Genomic DNA, 22708 nt, shown 5'->3' with positions numbered 1-22708 from the left:
CTTGCCCATCTGCTGGTCTAGCCACTCGACTAGCTCGTGCCCAGCCAGCTCCTCATGCTTCTACCTGGTTCACTCAGCTACCGGCCAACAATAGCTCGCTAGCTCCGCCCGACCAACCGCCCGCCACAAGCCCAAGCCAAACTGCCTTAGCCCCAACTGTTCAACCAGCCCATATAATCAGATTTCTAGTCACAAGTCATGAGCTTGTATGCTGTTTTCAACCCCATCCGACCCTCCATTGGTGGCGTTGTAGTCATGAGTCTTCACCGCCTTCGCGTGGCCGTCGCCGTGAACCTGTTGCCACCATAATCCGGTGAGTTAATTGCCTAATCTTGGATTAGGAAGTTAATTACACTTAAAGGTTAGTTAGGCTTAATTAGGATTAAAGCTAATTAGTTAGTTAGATGAACTAGCCTAATTAGGTTAGTTTGGTTAACGTAACTAGGTAGTTAGGTGGTTAGTTTGGCTAGGATATCTACCCCAGGTTAGTTAGTTAACTTGGGTTAGTTTAGTTAACCATGGTTAGTTTAATTAACCATGGTTTGGTTAATTAAATTAGAATTATTTAATTTAATTGCAATTTATTTAATTAATTATATTTAGCGTAAATTGTGCTGGGATAGTCGATTGAAATTTTACGCTGATCATCGTGGTTGAATTCATATGTGAAATTGATTGCTTATTTGTGCAATTAAGTGCTTGGTTGTCATTTTGGATTATTATTATTGCAAAAATCAATTTTATGGTATTTAAATAGAAAAATACCAAATGTCAGTTTTTGACGCCAAAAATATTTTATGTACTATATAAAATCGTGGAATTTTGAAATGATAGAGTATCACGTTTATAGTTCAATTTAAATATGTGACAATGCACAATTATTTTACCGAGAATTTTTTATACAAAGAAAATTGGCCAAGTCCATTATTTGAAATTGAGGTATTTGAGTGCAAAGCACGGTGTTCTTGGCCAAGTATGTGCCGGTGTGTGATCACCTAAATACCTTGATGCATTTACGTGGGGTAGAGATCTCATCTTGATGCGTTTATGCAGGACGATGTCTAATTAAGTTCAGAAGCCCCATGTCAACGGATGCCGGTCACAGTGGAGGCTGGGTTGATGCTCCTGTGTGGAATGCCATCCTAATGCATTTATGCGGGATGATGCCATGCCCGACGGAGCGGGACGACGCCCGGTTATGCCGGATGATCACCGACTGTTGAGTTGGCCGTGGCCGTTGGGTTGTAATAACTGGCACATGCCTGAGTGATTGAGATAGTTGCGCCTGATTATGGGACGAAATTGTGTGGCACAGTATGAGACGTGTCATAATAGTTTGTCCTTATAATCGGGACCTTTGTGATTGTTTGAAAGATAAATTGAGGTGTTCCAGTTATTAAATACATTTGCTGTATGCATCCGATACATGTGATGAGCTAATGTGTAGGGAGGTGTTGAGGCAAGGTAAGTTTCTATGTGATGCTCGTTAGGCTGCCTCTGAGTGAATTCTCGTCCTAATCAGGATTTAGTGTTTTGACTTGTTGAGATTTTATCTCAACCCGTCGTGGTTAAATATGTTCAGGTCTTTAGTATGGAGATACCGAAGGGTGTTGTGGAGAATCCCGAGCTAGAGTCGGAGAAATCTGAAGTATGGATTGTCTGGTAGTTCTTTTTGGGATAGACCTTTGGTGTATAGACCTGTAGGGCTAACTTGGCCTGTATATGAATAATAGGTTGTGAAAGTGATTGGCATGTCTTTCTACTATCCTAGTGTTTGTTTGTTGTCCGGGGTTTATTTAATTTGCTTCTGCATATGCATAAATAGAAATTGTTGGTGACGCGTCTTAGGATGTCACAAATTTTAGTCGATTGCAAAGGGATGTGTGCGTGCCCAGGATTCAGGGCGTGACAATTTAGAAGAGATATGTACTACTTATTGAGTTTGTGGTTGCTCACCCATCTCTTTTCCAACCTTTTTAGGTTCCTCAATTAGTAGTTAGTAGAGTGACAGTGCTATTGATGGGAACTTTTGGAAGTGAATTTTGGGTTTGGTTTGAGTCTGCATCCTTCGGATGGAAGGACTCTCATATCACCCTCATTACTATAGTTTTTGGGGTATGCCAAGATACAATTTGGAAACCCCTTTGAATTGGTTCACCATCATTTCACAAAGCCAAACAAAATGAAGAAGCTTTCTATCTAGCAAGACACTCACAGATCGGTGTCATGATCTCTCTTTTCATCACTTTTTGGGATAAACAGTAATCCACAAATTTGTTAAGCCAATTTGGATGGCAAACTATGCGAGTTTAAGTACACGTGCTTAGTGCTTCTCTATGAATTATTGCTGAAAATAGACAAACAATGTAATTGCTACGTAATCTCGGATTAGCCGAGTTAGTTTAGACATAAGATCAAATTGTGCTTGAGGAAGAGCGGTCACTGTTTTGAGTCTCAGCCAAGGCACCTTTCCCTCAAAATGTCTCTAGAGTAGACATGATCAATGGGTGGGTTGGATTGGTACTGAGCTTAACTATCCTTGACTAGACATGCACACTCATTTCCAAGATTACTGTTAAAATATGTCTCGAGTTTAAGCCTGAAGTGAAATGCTGAATTTTGAAAATAAAGTAAATTGAAATTCAAGCGGAGATTGGCAAGGGAAAATAAAAAAGGGAAAGTTAGAAATTTGACTTAAATAAAAGATGCATTCATCAAAATTCTTCAGCAAGAGAGGAAACAAATAAAAAAAAATAAAGGAAAGAGTCAAAATTCTGGATTTGACCGAATCATATGGTTTTCTCTCCGAGTAAAATTGGTTTGTCTTCTTTTGCTGCAATATATATAACTTTATGCTCGTGAGACTCTCTTGAGCGAAGCATGCATATTCAAGCACCATTTACTCGGAGTGCCGTGGGTGTTCTGTTTGTGAAACACCGTACATAGGTGCTGGGTGCTTGGCTTTGGATCTTTGTTCGTGTTGTGAAGCTTACTCGTGAATTACATCCAAGAAGTTTAGTGTTTGTAGTCGATTAAATCTTGAGGTAAGATTTGTGTGTAATTCTTTCGTGAGATTGAGAGATTATTTATTGAGGAATTTCGGGGGTTAAACACTGCGTGCGTTATTGGGTGTAATTGAGGCTTGAGAAACACTAAGAGAGTGTTTGAGTGACTCGAGTGTATAATCTTCTTGTATTACTTGATCTATAGTGAAATATGCTGCTGCTCTTCCGTAGACGTAGGTCTTTACAAATGAACCACGTAAATCTGGTATCCGATTTATTTTCTTCTTCTGTCTGTATTATTATTCAATTGCTCGCCTTTTCACAACAATTACTAATTTTGCAATACAAAATTGACCTGGCCAGAGTGGATCCAAGAAGACAGGATGAGTTCAAAAAGAGAATTACTTACCCAGGCTTGCCCATTTTCTTCTCCTGGAGGCCGGTCGAGCCTGACCATGGCTAAGTAAGCCAAGCGGGCTGCCATGGTTACCTCTACTTCAGAAGCCTTCTGCCCTGATGATTATTACTTGGTTACAGTGGGGGGAAGTGGACTATTTTGGTGGCTCGGAGGAGTTAGTATGATGCTCCACAAGGCCCTGACGTTCAGGCACCCGGCGTCGAAAATGGAAGCGCATTTACTGTTTAGAATAGAAGCTGCCACGTGGCAGTCTTGGAGAGTTTACCGAAGAACTCTTCCTTCATCTTTTTTGAAGTAGATCTTCTCTTTCATAATTGATGTACACATGCACCGCGGGATTTCTTGACACAGAGAGAGAGAGAGAGAGAGAGAGAGAGTTTCATCTCAAATGGCTACTGTTTGTCCAGTTGCTTCACCCCATCAAGAAGCTAATCCTTCTCGGCTCAAAATAGGGAGTGTTAAGACTCTAGCTGAATCTTCCAACCTCACTTCCATCCCCTCCCACTACGCCTTCACCACCTCCGCTTCCGGTGATCAAGCCGTCCACTCTGACCACGATTACTCCATCCCCGTCATCGACTTCTCTCTCTTCTCCTCAAGTAATCCCGATCAACGGCGTAAAGTCGTCTCGGATCTTGCAAAGGCTTGTCAAGACTGGGGCTTCTTCATGGTACATATGTTCCTACCCAGTTCATCAGCTGATTAGCTGCTTCATAGTACTTTTCTTTATTCTATCTGGTCGTGGAGATCCAAAACAAACGGTTGGTGATCTTTGTTAAGCTTTTCACTTATCAAACTTGTCATGAGTACTGGAAAGACTGACAGTTCATATTGAATTGGCTGGTTCTGCTGATGGTTGTTCATTCATGCTGGAGCTTAAGAAAATTCATGATAAATTATTTCTCATGTCTTGGACTCCGAGAGATTGGTGCTGCACGTAAATCAAACCACAAATCTTGTTTTTTTTTTAATGAATCTATCTTACAGGAATTGGTATCAAAGTCAATCTTGATCTGTATGACACAGACTCTCTATACATATTCTGGCAGCGTCATGTGTAATACGTATTGATCATGGCCCCTGGGTTGTGTGAGTAGGTGATCAACCACGGAGTCCCCGAGAGCCAAATGAAGGCGATGGGCGACATGCTGACGGGATTCTTCGATCTGACAGAGGAGGACAAGAGGGAGTTCGAAGGGAAGCACGTGTTGGACGGCATAAGATGGGGGACGAGCTTCAATGCTTCAGTCGATAAGGTGTTTTTCTGGAGAGATTATCTGAAGGTGAGGGTGCATCCAAAGTTTTACTGCCCTTCCAAGCCAGAAGACTTCAGGTATCTATTCTTCTGCTTCTTCTACACAAATGCCATAACTTTTGTATGGATGCTTACTTGAGTGCCATAACTTCTAAAAAACATTAACTACTATAACTTTCAATCGATTACTTGAGTGTAAAATTTTTTTGAAAACGTTCACCTAACTACCAAAAATCTGACGTGGTATAGCATTCGTGGTGAATGTTTTAAAATTTTTTTGATACTCAAATGATCAATTAAAAAGTTATACGGCATTCAAGAAATTGAAAAAAAATTATAGCACTCAATGTGAGCATCATATACAAATTATGACATTCAAGTGTGTTAAATATTTATATAGCACTTAAGTGAGTCCCGTACGATATTATGTTTTCTTAATTCCTTTAGAATACAAAAATTTTGAGTTTACTCCAACACAAATGGACACAATCTCATGTTTCAGAAGCCTACCGAGATATTAGCTCACATTATTTGATCCATGGCACTTAGTTGGTACTTATGTGCGGGATATACTTAAAGTTGAACTTCCTTGTTCGTTATAAAGGCAAGGTTTTGCTGCAATCGACCCGCAGAGGCATTACCTACCATGCGAAATCATCTAAAAGCCACTCACCTCTCAAACACATTAAGATTTACCCAATCCATCTGGCCAAACAAACCTCACAACCTCCTCCCCCGCCCCAGGGCCGGTAGGCTGCATCTCCCTCTAAGAAGGAGCCAGATGTGGCCTTTTGGATGAGGGCCAAGAACTTGAGGCCCCACCTAATGGAAGTAGCCCGTTATGCTTCGGAATCTCAAGGTCATGATAGTAACACCCATTATCTCCCTCTCTTGCATCATGAATCGTGAACAATTTGAAGACGTCAATGAATGGGGCCAAAAAAGTAGGCTCATGACAAAGACTCCATGGAGGAGTATGCTCTTGTCATTTTGTACAAATTAGAGATTCTGGGGCATTATTGATTAGTGGTGGGTCCATCCTGGTAGATGCAGGGATATCACAATCCATTGACATGATCAATGCATCGACACCTTAGTGCGCAGCAGAAAATTATTAGATATATCAGAAAAAGAAAGCATGACAAGGAATTTGAACAAATTCTTATCCCTGATAATACAGAATCCAAATCTTCGACTTGACTAATTTCATAATCAGTCCATGTGTAAGACTCTGCCCACTTCGGTGTCGGACTCGATCTCTAGAGTTACCTAAATGCGAGATGTTGTGATTTTCATGTCAGATTTTCCATATTTGCATGGAGCACTTGACTATTCAATTAATCTTGGGATCTTAACTTAAAGAACTTCAATCCGTCCTATGCGCAAGCTCTTTGGTTCCAGTTTGTTAGTTTTGTATATCAAATCCGTGTTTATCCACAAATCTGCCAATCTTGAAACACAGCAAATACAAACTACATGGTATTATTTTAAGGTAGCATTATTTTGGCTTGTCTTTGTTAACATATTTATTGAATTTGAATCTGGAAAGGAAACTTTCCTAATTTGAGTAGTTTCCTAGTTGGAGTTGGATTCCTAGTTTGAATAAATTTTCTATTTTGAATCAAAATCTCTTCTATATAAAAAGAAATGACTTCTTTGTGAATAATATCAAAGAGGATTTTCTGCTTGTGAATTTCATTATGAGTGTTTGAAGCAATGAAAATCTTGCGTTAAAATTTTGTAAATTCCTTTGTGATATTGACAAATTATCTCGTGAGAAATTGTAGGGGTAAACACTATATGAGATTATTGGGTGTAATTGGGGATATAAAACACTGATAATGTTTGAATAAATCGAGTGTGATTGTAATTTCTGTTATATCTTTTGAACAATAGTGGAATTCTTTGCCACTGCTCTCCTTGTTGACATAAGTCCAATGATTGAATCACGTATATTGGAAGTTTGACTTATTTTCTTATTTTGTCTATTTTGCTATCTGATTGCTTGTTGCCGCAACAGTCTTGATGGCAAAGAAGTACAAATTTGTACACCTAGAGAAAATTCACAAGTTGAGGATTCAATTTGATAGAGTAGGACAATTAGTAACACGCCAAATAAAAAATTGTGTGACACGAACTCGTGACATCCCTAAAGATGAAGAGAACACCACAAGCATTTCCTCTGACGAATGAAACCGATGTTTGTTGCAGTGAAGTTTTAGCAGAATACGCTGGGGCGGTCCGGAAATTAGCTGGGGGGCTGCTCAAGGGTATATCGGAAAGCCTAGGACTTGAACCGGGCTATATCGATGAGGCAATGAACATGGATTCAAGCCTGCAAATATTAACGGCGAATTTGTATCCGCCATGCCCACAGCCAGAACTCGCTATGGGCATGCCACCACACTCAGACCATGGCCTGTTGACCATCCTTATGCAGAATGGAATTGGCGGCCTCCAAGTGCACCACGGCGGGAAGTGGGTCAAAATTGATCCCATTCCGAACGCCTTTTTGGTCAACACTGGCGATCACTTAGAGGTACATACATAAAAATTCATGTTCCATCTTTCTAATCTCCCTCAGTGTCTTGCAAGAGAGGTCGGATTTGTTTTAAATCTTGGTTTGTACTGTGTGCCTTTGTTTATTCATGCACATACAGTGTACGAGGAGGGGATATTGTTATATAATTAAGACCATAGTTCATATAGGTCCTATAAATTCGATGAAACACACTCTTTTCTCTGTTTCTTTCACTGGATAATAATCAGTTAAAAAGTCAATACGGATCTTTGTGATTCACTACCACTTTCCCATTGAACCGATAATGCTTATTGGAACTAATTTTTCTTTTTTTTCGACACTAATCAACTGAGCAAGATTATGAGCAATGGGAAATACAAGAGTGTTCTGCATCGAGCTGTTGTGAACAACAAGGATACAAGGATATCGATTGTTCTATCTAATGGACCATCGCCTGACACTGTCGTCACACCAGCGGAGCAGCTGGTGGATGGGGAGAGCAACCGAGCTATGTACATCGGGATGAAATACAAGGACTTCCTGGAACTTCAACAGAGCAGCGTTCTCGATGGGAAATCAGGCCTGGAACGGGTAAGGATATGATTTTGTGCAGCCTGAACTGTTATACTAATGGATGTGTGATTGTGTTCTGCTTCTAGACTGTTTGGACTCTTTGGTTGCAACCTTTGGAACATTTTAATATTATGTAAGCTGGTCCTTTCTGTGATGTATCTTCTTGACATGATAAATGGAAGTAATTAACTTCATAATGTCTGACTAAACACCATAAGTTTGTAGTACTATAAATCATGATGGTTGGTCAGTATGAGCTAGCAAATTTGTCTGTCTAGATATTCACCTGAAATGGTCACTTCGTTGGGCTAAAAATGTCGAGTACTCGCTGCAACTCAAAGAACTTGTTTCTAGTAAGATCTCCTCAAAGACCAAACTGACCTGTTTAAGCTGAGACAATGCCCTCTTGACCCCAAGCATCAAAACTACAGAGGCTTCTCTGGCGTATGTTTAGGACAATTCTGAAGCCTTGGTTTCTTTTGGTTTTCACGGTTTGGACTAAAGCACCAGAACGATTAAACAGAATGATTAGTTCTTGAAGCAAATGAAGCATAATTCAGATGTTTAACTCAAGAATTCACTATTTTCGGTCAACCTTTTTAGTCTCTTTACGTCGGAAAACATCTTGGTGAACCGAAGTCCAATATCTTCAGATCATATTGGGACATGAAGTCATTTTCCTTTTTGCTGTTTTAGGTGCATCTCAGCTAAATGATGTCGCCCTAATTGGGGGGACATGGTAATTTTGACATAGTAGAAAGAAGAAACAGCTGTACAAACTTTGACAGAGCAAAGGGTTAGTACTGGATGCTGAATTCACTTGCAGTTATGGCTACCTTTTCACTCCTATAGCTGTTTTCTAAACTAAGACGAGCTTCCCTAATCATATGTTCATCGATTCAAACTGAAGCAGACATTGATTCATCAAATATTCTTTTATTAATGTAAATTTACTTCATTAAGGTTGTGGATATTCGAGTAAGGTATTGAACGGGTTCTTTGCTAGAAAATTATAACGAAAAAATACCGGAAAAGTCTTCGCTTTCTGACTAGCATCCCCCAAATTTTGGAAGAACAAAAGGTGCAATCTTCTGTATGTCCCCGTAACGTCTTGCTATTCTAGATTAAGAGATGACCCTCAATACAAACGCCGTGATCCTCTCATATTCGTGTAAGATTAATACATACAATATTGTAACTACAGATATATCACCGAGGCTGTACATCTGAAATAGTCATTTCGTTGGCTGAATATTGTTGGTGCTTGCCACCGCTTGAAGAACTGGCTTCCGATACGGACTCCTCGCTGAAAAAACCGGGCTGTTTAGGATGAGGCAATGCGCTCTCACTGCCCAACATCATAACCACGGACGACATCTCTGGTCTATCTCTCGGATTTTGTTGGACGCACAACAGAGCCACATGGATCGATCGTAAAACTTCTGCAGGATTGAATGTGGATGTGATCGATGGATCAACCAGCTTCATAGGCTTTCGATCTCTGAACAGTGTCCAGGCCTGCAAGATATTTCAGTCATCTAGAATAAGACTAGATACTAACCTGAAGATAATAAAACAAAAAGATCTGATGACTTACAAATCCGGGAAGGCTTGAATGGTTGTCAGGATGATTAAAGCCTCGATTTCTTTGCCCGCTCACGATTTCCAGCACTACGACACCAAAACTGAATACATCCAATTTTATTGAATATAACCCATGGATAGCATACTCTGGCGACATGTAACCGCTATGCAAAAAAGCCATTGAAAAGAGTGATTAGTTTTTGAAGCAAATGGATCAGATCCAGTGAAGATCACTTGTTAAGAGTACTCACTATGTTCCCACTACTCTCTTTGTATTCGCTTCGCTCTCATTACCTCCAAAACTCCTCGCCAAACCAAAGTCCGATATCTTTGGATTCATTTCATTGTCGAGCAGGATGTTTTCAGCTTTCAGATCTCTATGAATTATTCTTAATCTTGAGTCTCGGTGAAGGTATAGGAGCCCCGAGGCTGTGCCGTTGATGATAGTGAAGCGCCTAGGCCAATCCAGTAAAACACCCTTCTCTCGATCTGCCAAATTTTAGGCCTCATGAGTAATTAAATGGAAGCTTCTTTACTCCTTTGCTATGACAAAAGCGATGAAAATGTAGGGACTTGAGCAAAGCGAACCGAAAATGAAACAATCCAAGCTCCGGTTGGGCAAGAACTCATAGATCAACATCATTTCATCTACTTGAATGCAGCATCCCAGAATCTTGACAAGGTTTCGGTGTTGAAGTTTGGCGATGTAGACGACTTCATTCTTGAACTCGTCCTGTCCCTGCCTAGAGTTTTCCGACAGCCTCTTCACAGCAATTTCTTGGCCATTCCTCAGAACACCCTAAAAGATAGAGCCTTTTTTTTAATTCCTTCATTTCGTTGTGAATTTGGATATGGACAAGTAGAGTTAGAATTCCAAAAAACCAAGAACAGTAACCTTATAGACAGCTCCAAAACCTCCCTCTCCGAGTTTGTTGTCTTCAGAGAAGTTATTCGTAGCGTTCACTATGGTTGTCACGTCAAACATAGGTAAGTCTAGATCTTCACCATGGCTTTGATGGCAGAATCTAAAGATTTGTCCTGCAAGTAGAAATTAAAGTGAGTGAATTCATCAACTAAAGAGAACTCATAATTGAGTTTTAAAAATCCCAAAACAGAATCCAAGGCAACACACATTTGGTTCATTCATTTTCAGGCCACTTGGTTCATTGATATTTCCAGAGAGAGATGATCTGATGAAACTTTGCATTTGATTCAGAGCAGCAACATTTAAAGCCTATGCTAGCAAGAATGAAAAATGACGTGTGTATCAAGAAAGACATCTTGCTTGGAAGATAAAATGACTTTACCATCCCTCCTATACTTCATGAAAACAACCATGATACCGAGAAGAAGCATTGCGGACAGCATGGTGCTGACAATGATGCCTGTGCTTTTCCTTGTGCCAGTTTTTCTGCTCAAACTCACACCTTGATAAACATTACAAGAATTAAAAATAGAAGTTACAAGGAATCCGATAGTTATTTCGAACTCATTCTCTTCCTTGTGTCATATGGTTGAAAAAAACTCAGGGTTTGAACACATACCGACTTCTGATGCGGCCATCCTTACGTAGATATCCTGGCTGTTCTCATTGAACTGTCTAATATCCATCAGGTCACCGAACCAAAGCAAGCATCCACTTCCTTGCCCTCTAATATCCAAGTTTGAATAAGCTGTGCATGAGCAGTTCCTCAAGCATGTCTGCTCACATTCCTGAAGGTTCATACTCTCGTTGAACCACGATTGCCTCGTGTCGGGCAACTTCACTTCAGTGTACTTCAGAAACTTGTCTCCTCCCAGGCAATCCAGTTCCGTCCTCCGGACACAACCGTTTGACCAATCCCCAAATTCCCAGGCGCTCGGGTATTTGGGCATGAACCCTGTTAAGCACACGCATTTTGGAGAGCTAGCAATGTTACAGTTCCCATTCCCTCCGCATAATGCATAAGTGTCACAGTCGTCCGTTTGAGCAGACGAATACAGTATCCAATCGTGTGTCCGATCTACCCAACTGAAGCGCTGAGCAATCCCATTCTCGTTTAAAACGAGCATCGATGGGACGGAACTGTTCAGAATATTGAAGTAATAGTAAATTTCGTTTTGGGTGAAGACAAAGCCAAAGCTATAAACTGGATTTGGCCTCAACTGAGGGAACCCACTAAATCGAAGGCCGTTCCAAGGTCCTGACCTGAACTGCACTACCGATCTGTTTCTCACGATCAGCTGCGGATATCCCGAAGAATCGAGCCTATATGTGAAATCACCAAGTGAAGGGTCGTCCACGCTTTTCCACGAGGTCAGGTACCGGTCCAGACCTTTTGCTCGGTCTATACCGAACTTCATGCCAGCCAGAAACGAATCACAAGGGTGATCAAAACTCTGCCAAATTGCATCACCCAAGTCATTGTCGTTTCCTTCTTTTATGACGAAATTGGCGGAATCCAAAAGCTGCGCAATCGGATTCTGGGCTGGTCTTGACACGTTGGAGGACCAAACGATCCCATTGTTGTGGTTCAGGAGAGTCAGTACACCCTGAGGAGTGAGCTTTAGGACTCCTGAAGAGTCATTCAGGGGATTCTCTCGGTTTGCTACCCAAAGCACCCTCCCGGCCGATAGCTTCTTGTACCATATGCCCACGTAGCGGTTCTTGGAGCTGCCGCGGCTGAAGAATCCTAGCTCGAAGTTCCCGCTGGGAGAGACTATCGTTTGGCCATCTGTGATGTTCTGGCCAGCTGAAATGGAGTCCAATGCATAGCCTATCTGCAACACCAGGGACATGAAGCAAAAGCTGCGTAGAAGAATTGGAAAGCATGACTCCATAGATGCTGTTCAGCTATTGCTATACTGACTTCTGATTCATGAGGAAATTTAAGAGAGGCAATTAGCTGATTAATCTCTCCTCTGTTTTTGTTGCTTTATGAAACAGGAATAAGCCACATGTCGGTCCTTGACGACAAAATGATGGGCAAAAGCAACAGTCGGTGAAATCAGCCCTTTGAGTTTACCGTTGGTAAAGCAGCGTACGAACGACGTTTCCCAGCTCAATCATGCTTGGAAACTATATAGCGTGTGGCTTGGGGGGAGATCAGTCTCCGGGTTGGGCCCGGTCTGGTTTAGGGTTTCGACCACCTCCTTTTCTTTACTCTCTAAACGAAAAGAACAAAAAAAATGCGTATCGCTCCAGTTGGACCGTTTGATTCTGCATTTAGAATTGGAAACTAGACCGATTATTCCCAGTTCTTTGGAACTGAGAATTGGACCGAGTCCCATACACAGCTCTAGCCCAAACGGATGACAAGTGTGCGACAAAGACACAATTATATGTCATAGCGAGAACAACATATAAGTGATTGGCTTCTAATGTGACATCACTAGATACAATTAGTGATTAATTTATTAATTTATAATGTAACACGACAAAAAATTGTCAAAATCTCCTTTAAATTGTCAAAACTTAGACCATCAAAAGCCTTCTAAAAAGTTATTGAGGTTTGCCCCATTGGCTACCCTTCCAACATGGAGGGAGAAGGTAGGGGGTTTGAATCCCCACGTTCTAAAGGGGTTAGGGATGAGAACAATTTAACTTTCAACTCTTACACTCTACAAAGAAGCATAGCAAAAGTGTGAGGATGAGAGTTAAAATAGAGGTAGAGTAGGACCGATAAAAAAAAAAAAAACTACTAGAAAAAGTCATCATTCTCGTAGATGCCGGTTTCCATCCGTCGAAATTGGCTAAGAAGTGGGAACGTCCATGCGTTTCATATAGGAAACCGTATGACACCAAAAAGAGAAAAAAAACAAAAAAATTTCAAATTATGCCTAATGTGACACCAAAAATCTCTAATTAGTACCTATAAGACTCATTTAGCTTCCGCAAGTGAGCACTATCAAAAAAGGTTTATATAAATCCTAAAAAGCAAACGGTATGATATGGTTTAAGTGAAATAAAAACGATACTTATATTGAGAAACCATTTTACAAAATCTTGATGGAGGGTAGATATGTCATATACATATATATAATTTTGATTTTTTTTTATATTATAAGTTTAGGGTAAATATTAATGTGGAGTTTTTGGTGGTTTTAAAAAAATAAAAATAAATGATTAAGTCATTGACTGTCGGCTTGGATTAGACAAGGCCAAGCAAGATGTGACGAAGGAAAAATTGACACCATAGCCAACAAATTTAGCCAGCAGATTAGAAAAGTGATTTAGCCGACATAAAATATAAATGAAAATAGACAAGTCAAGAGTAAATATCTGACAAATAAAGGTTGATTCGAGTGACTAAAGATGACGGTTGACATAACCGTCGACAAGATAAAGTAACCATCCGAATAGCGGAAGCCCACGATTCCAGACGCAATCGTTCGAGAGATCTTCGTAAAACTGGAAATTCATAAAAATGTGAAGTTGTGTAATTAAGAAATTCGTAAGCAACTGATGTGAAGACATGGAAAAGATATAACCATCAAAGTAGTGGAGATGAAACGATTAGTAAAGTAGTAAAAGCATAATTGTCAAAGTAGTAAAATCGGTCACTTATGAATGATGGGAACTAAACACTAAAAATATTTAAGTGATTTGAGTATGATTGTAACATCTACCAAATCGTTTGATTTATGGCAAAATCACGTGATACTCTTTCCATAGAGTTAGTTAGATTGATCAAATTGATTGAACCACGTAAATCTCATATGAAATCATGGTTAATTACTTCTTTTTTTATGATAATTCCGACTATAACAACTTCTTGCATCAGAAATATGAATAATTATGAAACGAAAAATCTTTTATGGCTCGAGCAATTCACTAGATTAACCAAAATCTGAGGTTTGGCACTTCTCGCCTTTGACTGAAGTTAATTCTTGTTCTAATAAATTGCATCTGGTCTCAATTTTCATAGTCAAGTCTCAATTCCCCTGCCTAAAAGAAAACATCGGACAAAGAATTGAGAGAAATGACGAGTGGCATGCGGACCTGCAACGTGAAGATTGTCTCCACGTGCCGATGGGGACGGCACGTGATCTCACTAATTGTATTTTTTATGCAGACTTGGCGAAACATGATTGGAGAGCCGCCTACGTGGGGTCATGGACGACCCAAACCCACCTAACGTATCACTGAGGTTAGCTAAGTTGAAGCGGTTCGTTAATATGTTCACATCTCGTCTCTCCTCTTGTCCAGCCTCAATCAAACAAGAGAGTGACGTCAGCAATTAGGTTGAGAAAAACAATTAGCATCATCATTGAAGGAAACGTGCGCTCACCGTGAACTTATTCAAACAAAGTCGCCTATTTTCTATGTTTTATAACGTGATGGATTATGTCAAGTACATTAGTCTAATTTGGGAAATCAACATGCTAGGCATAGGTGATAAATTCTTACAAGGGTTGTTCGAAACGACCATCTTATTTGAATTTATGCTTTGTTACTGGCCGGTTATTATACTGATTTACTAGACTGGTTTATCTCACGTCGCTTGTGTACGTGATTAGTATACTCTTTATATCTATGTAGTCTCTCTTTATTTGTTCGTTTAAATTTTCAGATTTGACTTTTTAATATGGTATCAAAGCTAGTTCCGCTCTGATTTATTTCGCGTTGTGCCCTCCTGTGTGTCAAATTGCACATGTGGTTTCTAATTAGCTATGCACATGAGAGTAGATGTCAAATTGTATCCCACATCATTTGCCAGGTGATTTATATGCTCTTTATATATACATGGTCTCCCTTTGCCTATTAACCCAAGCTTTTGAGTTGAACTTTTTAATAAATAGTCTAATGTTACTCTTTTCGGATCAGGTTACTCAATCTTGTTTTTGCTTTTAATTAAGTCCCTCCCTTCACTTATTGTAAAATTTGTGATTGAGCTAAGTTAGGGAATATTGGATGAAGATAGGACTACGACTTAGTGACTTGATGAAACTTAAGCTAAAGTTAAGAGTCCAAGGTGGGGAGTTTTGGACATCCAAGGTGGGGAGTTTTAGACAATGTGTTAGTGGGGTTGTTGAGCGTCTAATTGAAAGTTAGAAATAAATTTGATTGATCGGATTGAAGAAAAAACTTGAAGGTCAAATGATCTTTTAAAAGTGACCATAAAAGTTTATTGATCATCATTCAATTAACATGCCTTATGAATATTTTTTTTTTTATTGAACAATCAAGTTTAGAGGTTAGGTGAGATCGAGGTCTCGAGCCAAGTTTATTCTACGAATCTCAATTGATGCACATCTCATTCAAAAAGTAAATTGCTATCTTTTGATATCCTTTGATTTAAATTAATATCTTTAAAAGTATGTTTACAAATCTGCATATTCAGAGATTGTTTTGTCATCATCAAAAATGGGGAGATTGTTAGGGAAATCTCTTATGATGTTTTGAAGATGACAAAATAAATCAAAGGCTACTAACATGTTTAATGGTTAAGTAATAGACCATGCAGATAATAGAACATGTAAAGGATATTGTCAAAGTCTGAAGATGGCCAGAAGACTGAATCGAACACATGTCTAAAGTATATTATGAAGATTTCCAGAATTCTGTGTTAAAGTCTCGAGGATCTAGACTTTAGTGTCAAGTCTATTCTACATCGAAGTCTGTCAACTTCGACTAATTCCAGACGAACGTGAATGATGAACCAGAAGACAGGACTCTACATCTTTGAAGCTGAACTGGGTACGGACTTTAAAGCTAAATCATTCGAAGCAGAATATGTTTCAGACTTCGGTTGCAAAGTCTATCGCACTCGCACTCGCATTGTAAAGTCTATTGCTCTCGGACTTTACATCCAGTTCGACAACGTAACTCAAGCCCAATCATATAACAGCTAGTGATCTGGTTTGGATTCCCCATCAAGATTGATTTGATTGACTCAATTTAATTGATTGACAATTGGATCTTGGTCTGTCCGAATACTTGAAATAACATATCATTTCTCATTTTGAACCTTTTTAGCAAACTTTATAAAATAAGAAAATGTTTCAGACTTACTTGCTAGGAAATATACCCAAGTGAATCGTGAGTAGTCATCCACAATTACTAGGAAATATTTCTTACCTCCAATGCTTTGAGTTCGGTTGGTCCAAAGAGATCCATATGCAAGAGCTGCGTACGATTAGTGGATACTTGATTTATTGGTTTGAATGAGTTTCTTACCTGTTTTCCCAACACGCATGGTGTGCATAGATCAGACTTTTGGTATGTCAGATTGGGTAGTCCATGAACAAGCTTCTTTATTGAGGTTTTGGCTATTTGCTTCATGTTGATGTGCCCAAGTTTTCTGTGCCATAAGTTTGCTTCTTCTTGAATTGAGATTAGACATTGAGTTTCATCTGGTTTAATGTCCAAGGGGTAGATATTCCCATGTCTTCAACCTGTGAAAGACTGAGAGGAGTCTTTATTGGTTCTTGAACATATTTTTTCTTGAAAGTTGATTTTGAAACCGGTGTCGCACAGCTGACTAATACTTAGCAGATTGTAATTGAGTCATTCTACTAAGGAAACATTATTGATCATGAGGCTTCCAATCCTTACAGCTCCATATCCCACAATTCTTCCTTTTTCTATTTCCTCAAAAAGAAACTTTTCCACCATTAACTTGAACGAGCTTTATGAAGCAATTTGAATCTCTTGTCATATGTCTTGAGCATTCACTATCCAAAACCGTTTGACATTTTTCTTGATAGTGACCTGCATTTGAAAAGAGACTCAAGCTTTATTTTTGGTACTCATATTTTCTTGGGTCCATTAGTGTTAGTGTTATATGCGGTCTTTGCCCTTACCTTCTTAACGAGTTTCCAAACCATAGGACATTCTTTCTCAAAATGATCGAGCTATTACACTTAGAACATTTAAGAGCATTGCGACATACTGGTTTTACAAAAATTCTTTGGAAATGATTTTTGTAAGAATCTCCTGTAGGTCTGTGCTTAATTCTTTCATTTACCTTAGGAAAATCAATTAGAGAAATGGTTTCAGCAGTCATTCCTAAACCTGATTTGTTAAAGTAAGGTCTTTGTGCTGAAAGAATTTTTTCAAGTGTCTCAGATCCTATAGAAAATCTTTTAGAAATACTTGAGATATCATTTTTCAAGAATACATTGTCTTTTGAAAGATTATCTGCATTTTCTTTCAAAGTAGTAACACTTTTGTCTAAACTTTTGACTTTTTCTTTCCAAATATTTTCCTGTTGTTTCAATGTAGAATTTTCTCTTTTAAGTTCAGAAATTCTTTTGAGAGAAGTTTTGAGACCAAGACACAATTCGTCAATGTATCTAGAGACTTTAGTAGGGATTTTCAAATTACTTACCTCGATTTCACTGTCTGAATCTGAGTCTGCCTTGAAGTCTGATTGTGCCATGAGACAAATATTGGCATAATCATCATCACTTTCCCCACATTCTGTATCGCTCCAAGTTTCTACTTTAAGTGCCTATCGATATTTTCTCAGCTTTTCCTTTCTTTTTCTTCAGAAGGGGACAATTGGGTTTGATATGTCCCTTTTTCTTGCATTCAAAGCATACTACATCATTATTGGATTCATCATCCTCAATTAACTTAGTCTATTGCTTTTGAAAGCTTTGTTTCTTTGGATTGAATCTTCTCCCTTTCTGTTTAGTTTTATGAATTTTCTTATCATGAGAGCAAGCTCTTCATCATCCATATCGTCTTCAGAATCGTGACATCGAATCATTATTAGATTTTAATGCAATGTATTTCTTACCTTTAGGATCTTCATCTTCGTTGATTTGCTCCACTTCATAAGACTGAAGAGTCCCAACTAATTCGTCAACAGATAATGGCATGATTCTTTATGTCTCCCTTATTGAGGTCTTTATGTGATTCCAATCCTTGGACAGTCCACGCAGTAGCTTGTTTACCTTCATGGGTCCAGAAATTGGTTGACCTTGATATTCAAGACCATTCACGATTTCTGTAAAATGACTAAACATGTTAGTGATAGATTCTCCTGATTTCATTTTGAATGCTTTGTATTGACCGAGCAGAATGTTGATTATGGTTTCTTTCACTCGATCAGTTCCTTCATAAGTGATGTGTAATCTATCACAGACTTCTTTAGCTGTTTCACAAGAAGATATTCTGTTATATTCAGTAGGAGATAATGCACAATATAAAGAATAAATTGCTTTTGCATCAAGAGCTTGTCTCTTGGTTATCTCTTCTTGAGTCATTTCACTAGACTCAATGGCTTTTTTTCCTCTTTCTGAGACTGATGCAGTTTTAGGAATGATTTCTTTGTCTACCACATCCCATTCCAAAGGATCATTTGATCTTAGAAATGCCTTCATCTTGTTTTTCCATATGTTATATTCCTTTCCATTAAAATAAGGTGGTCTGATATTGCTTTGCCTTTCAACCCGTCCTGGAGCCAACATACTAGCCATGGATCTTTAACTCTGAAGTAAAACGCTTCAATTTAAGTGAGTACACAAGCTCTGATACCAATTGTTAAAGCTAGTACGAACACCTAGAGGGGGGTGAATAGGTGTAAAAACAATTTTCTCAACTAAAGTGTGCAACTCAAATCAGCAATAGATTATGAAAAGGAAATTAGACTATTGTAAAAAAATCAAGTTACAATCAAAGTAAAAGAGCGTAAGGAAGAGAATAAGAACACAGGGTTTATAGTGGTTCGGCTTAATCCAAGCCTACGTCCACTCTTCCGCACTGACAGCCCACCGGTTGGATTTCAGTATGAAACAAAAGAGTTGTTATAGTAAAGCTCTTCCTTGATTCCATAGTGTAGAGACTCTACTACACTTCCTTAAGGTCTCTCAAAGATATAGACTCTCTTTTGCGTACAAGATTTCGCTCAACGGTTTAATTGACAAAGAACAAAGAGCTTCAGACTTTGGAATTCTTCCATCGCGCACACTCTCGAACAACTAGAACATCTTCATTATATATTCCTTTATGCCATCATACCCGTTGGCACTTACCAAAGGAATTCTTCCAATCTACTCGTTGGACAGAATCAATTAGGAAGATTCCAAACTATTTAATGAATATGACGATAGCTCACCAATCATGCTCGCCCATACAATCAGGATCTAGGTTTCCATAAGTAGAACCTTCCAAGTATACTTCATCAATCAACGGATCCACAATCCCTGAATCAATCTTGATTTGAATAAAGGATTCCGACATGCTGTATCCAGCCAAGAGATTTTCTCTAGTCGATAAAGTCAAATTCTTAACGAAACATCCAGTTCTTGATAAGCCTTCTTCGACGGTCTAGAAACTGTCAATGAGGATAGACCTTGAGTCTTGAGTCTGACAGTCTGGAATCTTCAGACTTTGATAGAAGAGTCTGTAAGTCTTCAAACTAGACTGATGGAAACGTTTTGTCAGCTTCAAAACACTCAATGAAGTTTTCTCCAAAAGATGTGACATTTGTTTTACTTAAAAATTGACAGAGGTGAGTCACTTGCTGAACATTTCAATGAATTCGATGTTGTTGTTAGGTCATTGATTTTGGAGGTATGTGCTTCGATTGCATTATCCTCATTGCTCAATAGTTGAAATACTATTGTTATTACTATTAGTAATTTCTCTAGGTCAATAAGTTTGACATTTGATGAGGTTCACAATTTGACTATGAGTGGCAACATTCATAGAAGAGAATTTGGTGAACACGTGGCTTCTGTTTTAGCATGAGTATTGTGAACATGAACGACTGAATAACACCCAACTCTTGTCTATCTAGCAATTCCAATCAACTTTACTCTAGCTCACTTCTTCCCAGTAGGGGTACGTGCAAATTCCTTTGATAAGGTAATCCTCAATTTGCACCTTATAGAAATCAAAACCCTCAGTGCAAATCTGTCATTTTTAACTTTTCCTTCTTCCATCACCATGGATTCGCTACAACTCAGCCAAGCTTGGTTCTAAGTACCAACTATCGTGGAAAACGAGAGATCAACTATTGCTAGTTTGTTTCATTTAAAGATGGGCAGAGGTACGTTGGTTGCTGAACATATCAACATATTCCACACTCTATCCTGCGTTAGTTTTCAGTTATTCTGTTCCTCTACAATCCAAAAAAATGGCTTTTAAGATGATAAGAGAATCTTTCAGTAACACTTTTCAAAAGTCAAGTCCTTTTCCTTTTCCCCTATTTTAGTTGCATCTGAACTTGTTGATGTCGCCATAATGCAGGCTGTCATTGGAAAGACATGATTATTTTCGCATTGTAGAATAGAAGAAACATCACTGGACAGACTTTGATAGAGGTTTTAATACTGATTACTGATCTAGTTGTAGTTTTGGCTACTTATTCCCTAAAGTATAAGTTCGTCGATTCAAAATGAAACAGACATTAAAACATCAAGAATTCTTTTGAAAAAAAAATAAAAAAAGAATTAACTTCATTAAGTTCATGGGTATTCATACCAAGGTACTCTAGGGTTTTTTGGCAAGAAAATCAAAACAAAAAAAGACCCTGAAATTTTCACTCTATTGTGGTACATATACACACTCTTCGCTTTCTGACCGAAATCCAGCAAAATTCGGAGAACAAAAGGTGCAACGTTTCATATGTCCCTGTAATGTCTTGCAATTCCAGATTAAGAGATGACTCCCCAGTACGTATGCCATGATCTTCTCGTATTCATATGGGATCAACATAAACATAATCGAAATTACAGATATATCATCGAGGCAGTAACTGTGAAATAGTTACTTCGTTAGCCGAATAGTTGTTATGCTTGCTGTTGCTTGAAGAACTTGCTTCGGACACAGACGTCTCATAAAAAAAACCAGGCTGTTTAGGCTGAGGCAATGTGCTCTCGCTGCTCAACATCGTAACCACAGACGACATCTCTGGTCTATCATGCGGATTATTTTGAACACACAACAAAGCCACATGGATGGACCGTAAAACTTCCACGGGGTTGAATGTGGATGCAATCGACGGATCTATGAGCTCCATAAACTTTTGATCCCTTAACAGTGTCCAAGCCTGCATTATCGTGCTAGTCATCTAGAGTAAGACTAGAAACCAACTGAAGATATATAAACAAAGAGATCTGATAAATCTTTATGCTTACATATCCGAGAAGGCTTAAACGGTTGTCAGATGATTGAAACCTCGATTTCTTTTCCCGCTCACGATTTCCAGTACTAAAACACCAAAACTGAAGACATCTGATTTTACCGAATAAAAACCGTTGATGGCATACTCTGGGACATGTAACCGCTATGCAAAAAAAAGCCATTGAAAGGAATGATTAGTTCTTGAAGCAAATGTACCAAAATCAGTGGAGATCATTTGTTAAGAGAACTCACAATGTTCCCACCACTTTTTTGTACTTGCTTCACTCTCATTACCTCCGAAACTCCTTGCCAAACCAAAGTCTGATATCTTTGCATTCCTCTCATTGTCGAGCAGGATGTTTTCAGCTTTCAGATCTCTATGAATTATTCTTAATCTTGAGTCTAGGTGAAGGTATAGGAGCCCGAGGCTATGCCGTTGATGATAGTGAGCGCATAGGCCAATCCAGTGAAACACCCTTCTCTTGATCTGCCAAATTTTAGGCCTCATGAGTTATTAGACGGAAGCTTCTTCACTCCTTTTCTACGACAAAAGCAATGAAAATGTAGGGACTTGAGCGAAGCAAACCGAAAATGAAACAATCCAAGCTCCGGTTGGGCAAGAACTCATAGATCAACATCATCTCATCTTGTTCAATGCAGCATCCTAGAATCTTGACCAGGTTTCGGTGTTGAAGTTTGGTGATGTAGACGACTTCGTTCTTGAACTCGACCTGTCCCTGCCTAGAGCTTTCTGATAGCCTCTTCACAGCAATTTCTTGGCCATTCTTCAGAACACCCTAATAAATAGAGGTTTTTCTTTATTCCTTCATTTCGTTTATAGTATTTGGATATATAGGTAGATTTAGAATTCCAAAAAAATTGACAGTAACCTTGTAGACAGCTCCGAAGCCTCCCTCTCTAGGTTTGTTATCATCAGAGAAGTTATTCGTTGCATTTACAATGGTTGTGAGGTCGAACAGAGGTAACTCTAGATCTTCACTATGGCTTTGACGGGAGAATGCAAGGACTTTTCCTGCAAGTCGAAATTAAATTGAGTAAATTTCATTAAATGCAAAGAACTCATAACTGAGCTATAAAAATTGCAAAACAGATTCACAGCAACAAACATTTGGTTCATTCATATTTTTCCACGCCGCTTGTTTCATTCAAATTTCTAAAGGAAGACGATCTGATGAAACTCTGCAATTGATGTGGTGCAGCAACATTTAAAACATATGCTAAATGAGAGTGCTAGTATGAACAAAATAAAGGAGTTAGGGAAGAGAATAAGAAC

The 22708-nt window shown here is 38.9% G+C and overlaps 3 protein-coding genes across 3 annotated transcripts in view; 1 reads left to right on the top strand and 2 right to left on the bottom strand.

The window, feature by feature from the left end:
• Nucleotides 1-3749: 3749 nt before the first annotated feature.
• On the top strand, nucleotides 3750-7893 carry LOC104452899 (protein DMR6-LIKE OXYGENASE 2). Its single transcript, XM_010067398.3, has 4 exons — nucleotides 3750-4093; nucleotides 4521-4756; nucleotides 6890-7217; nucleotides 7557-7893. Exons 1-4 carry the CDS (start codon nucleotides 3812-3814, stop codon nucleotides 7800-7802), a joined length of 1092 nt encoding a protein of 363 aa, XP_010065700.2. The 5' UTR covers nucleotides 3750-3811; the 3' UTR covers nucleotides 7803-7893.
• A 903-nt stretch (nucleotides 7894-8796) lies between these two features.
• Nucleotides 8797-12387, bottom strand: LOC104455153 (G-type lectin S-receptor-like serine/threonine-protein kinase At4g27290). Its single transcript, XM_039318343.1, has 7 exons — nucleotides 10901-12387; nucleotides 10664-10783; nucleotides 10252-10394; nucleotides 9945-10155; nucleotides 9608-9845; nucleotides 9370-9520; nucleotides 8797-9290 (listed from the first exon to the last, which is right to left on the bottom strand). The coding sequence occupies exons 1-7, from the start codon at nucleotides 12174-12176 to the stop codon at nucleotides 8982-8984; spliced, it is 2448 nt and encodes an 815-aa protein (XP_039174277.1). The 5' UTR covers nucleotides 12177-12387; the 3' UTR covers nucleotides 8797-8981.
• Nucleotides 12388-21835: 9448 nt separating this feature from the next.
• The window catches only part of LOC120295944 (G-type lectin S-receptor-like serine/threonine-protein kinase RKS1), a 5803-nt gene continuing 4930 nt past the window's right edge, over nucleotides 21836-22708 (bottom strand). The window contains exons 2-4 of the mRNA XM_039317573.1: nucleotides 22305-22447; nucleotides 22001-22211; nucleotides 21836-21901 (exon numbers count right to left, since the gene is read on the bottom strand). Of these exons, the coding sequence (XP_039173507.1) occupies nucleotides 21843-21901; nucleotides 22001-22211; nucleotides 22305-22447 (413 nt within the window). The 3' untranslated portion in view covers nucleotides 21836-21842. The remainder of the gene's footprint in view (nucleotides 21902-22000; nucleotides 22212-22304; nucleotides 22448-22708) is intronic.

Source organism: Eucalyptus grandis, chromosome 7 (genome assembly GCF_016545825.1).
Source record: "Eucalyptus grandis isolate ANBG69807.140 chromosome 7, ASM1654582v1, whole genome shotgun sequence".
Lineage (NCBI taxonomy): Eukaryota > Viridiplantae > Streptophyta > Magnoliopsida > Myrtales > Myrtaceae > Eucalyptus > Eucalyptus grandis.
This window is presented reverse-complemented; position numbering and strand designations above follow the sequence as displayed.

Excerpts from the sequence above, each read along its gene's own strand:
- LOC104452899 (XM_010067398.3), top strand. The coding sequence starts at position 3,812 with ATGGCTACTGTTTGTCCAGTTGCTTCACCCCATCAAGAAGCTAATCCT. Across the intron at positions 4,094-4,520 it reads AAGACTGGGGCTTCTTCATG|GTGATCAACCACGGAGTCCC; the intron begins GTACATATGTTC and ends TTGTGTGAGTAG. Across the intron at positions 7,218-7,556 it reads ACACTGGCGATCACTTAGAG|ATTATGAGCAATGGGAAATA; the intron begins GTACATACATAA and ends CAACTGAGCAAG.
- LOC104455153 (XM_039318343.1), bottom strand. The coding sequence starts at position 12,176 with ATGGAGTCATGCTTTCCAATTCTTCTACGCAGCTTTTGCTTCATGTCC. Across the intron at positions 10,156-10,251 it reads GTTTTGGAGCTGTCTATAAG|GGTGTTCTGAGGAATGGCCA; the intron begins GTTACTGTTCTT and ends TCTATCTTTTAG. Across the intron at positions 9,846-9,944 it reads CTTGGATTGTTTCATTTTCG|ATCGAGAGAAGGGTGTTTTA; the intron begins GTTCGCTTTGCT and ends AAAATTTGGCAG.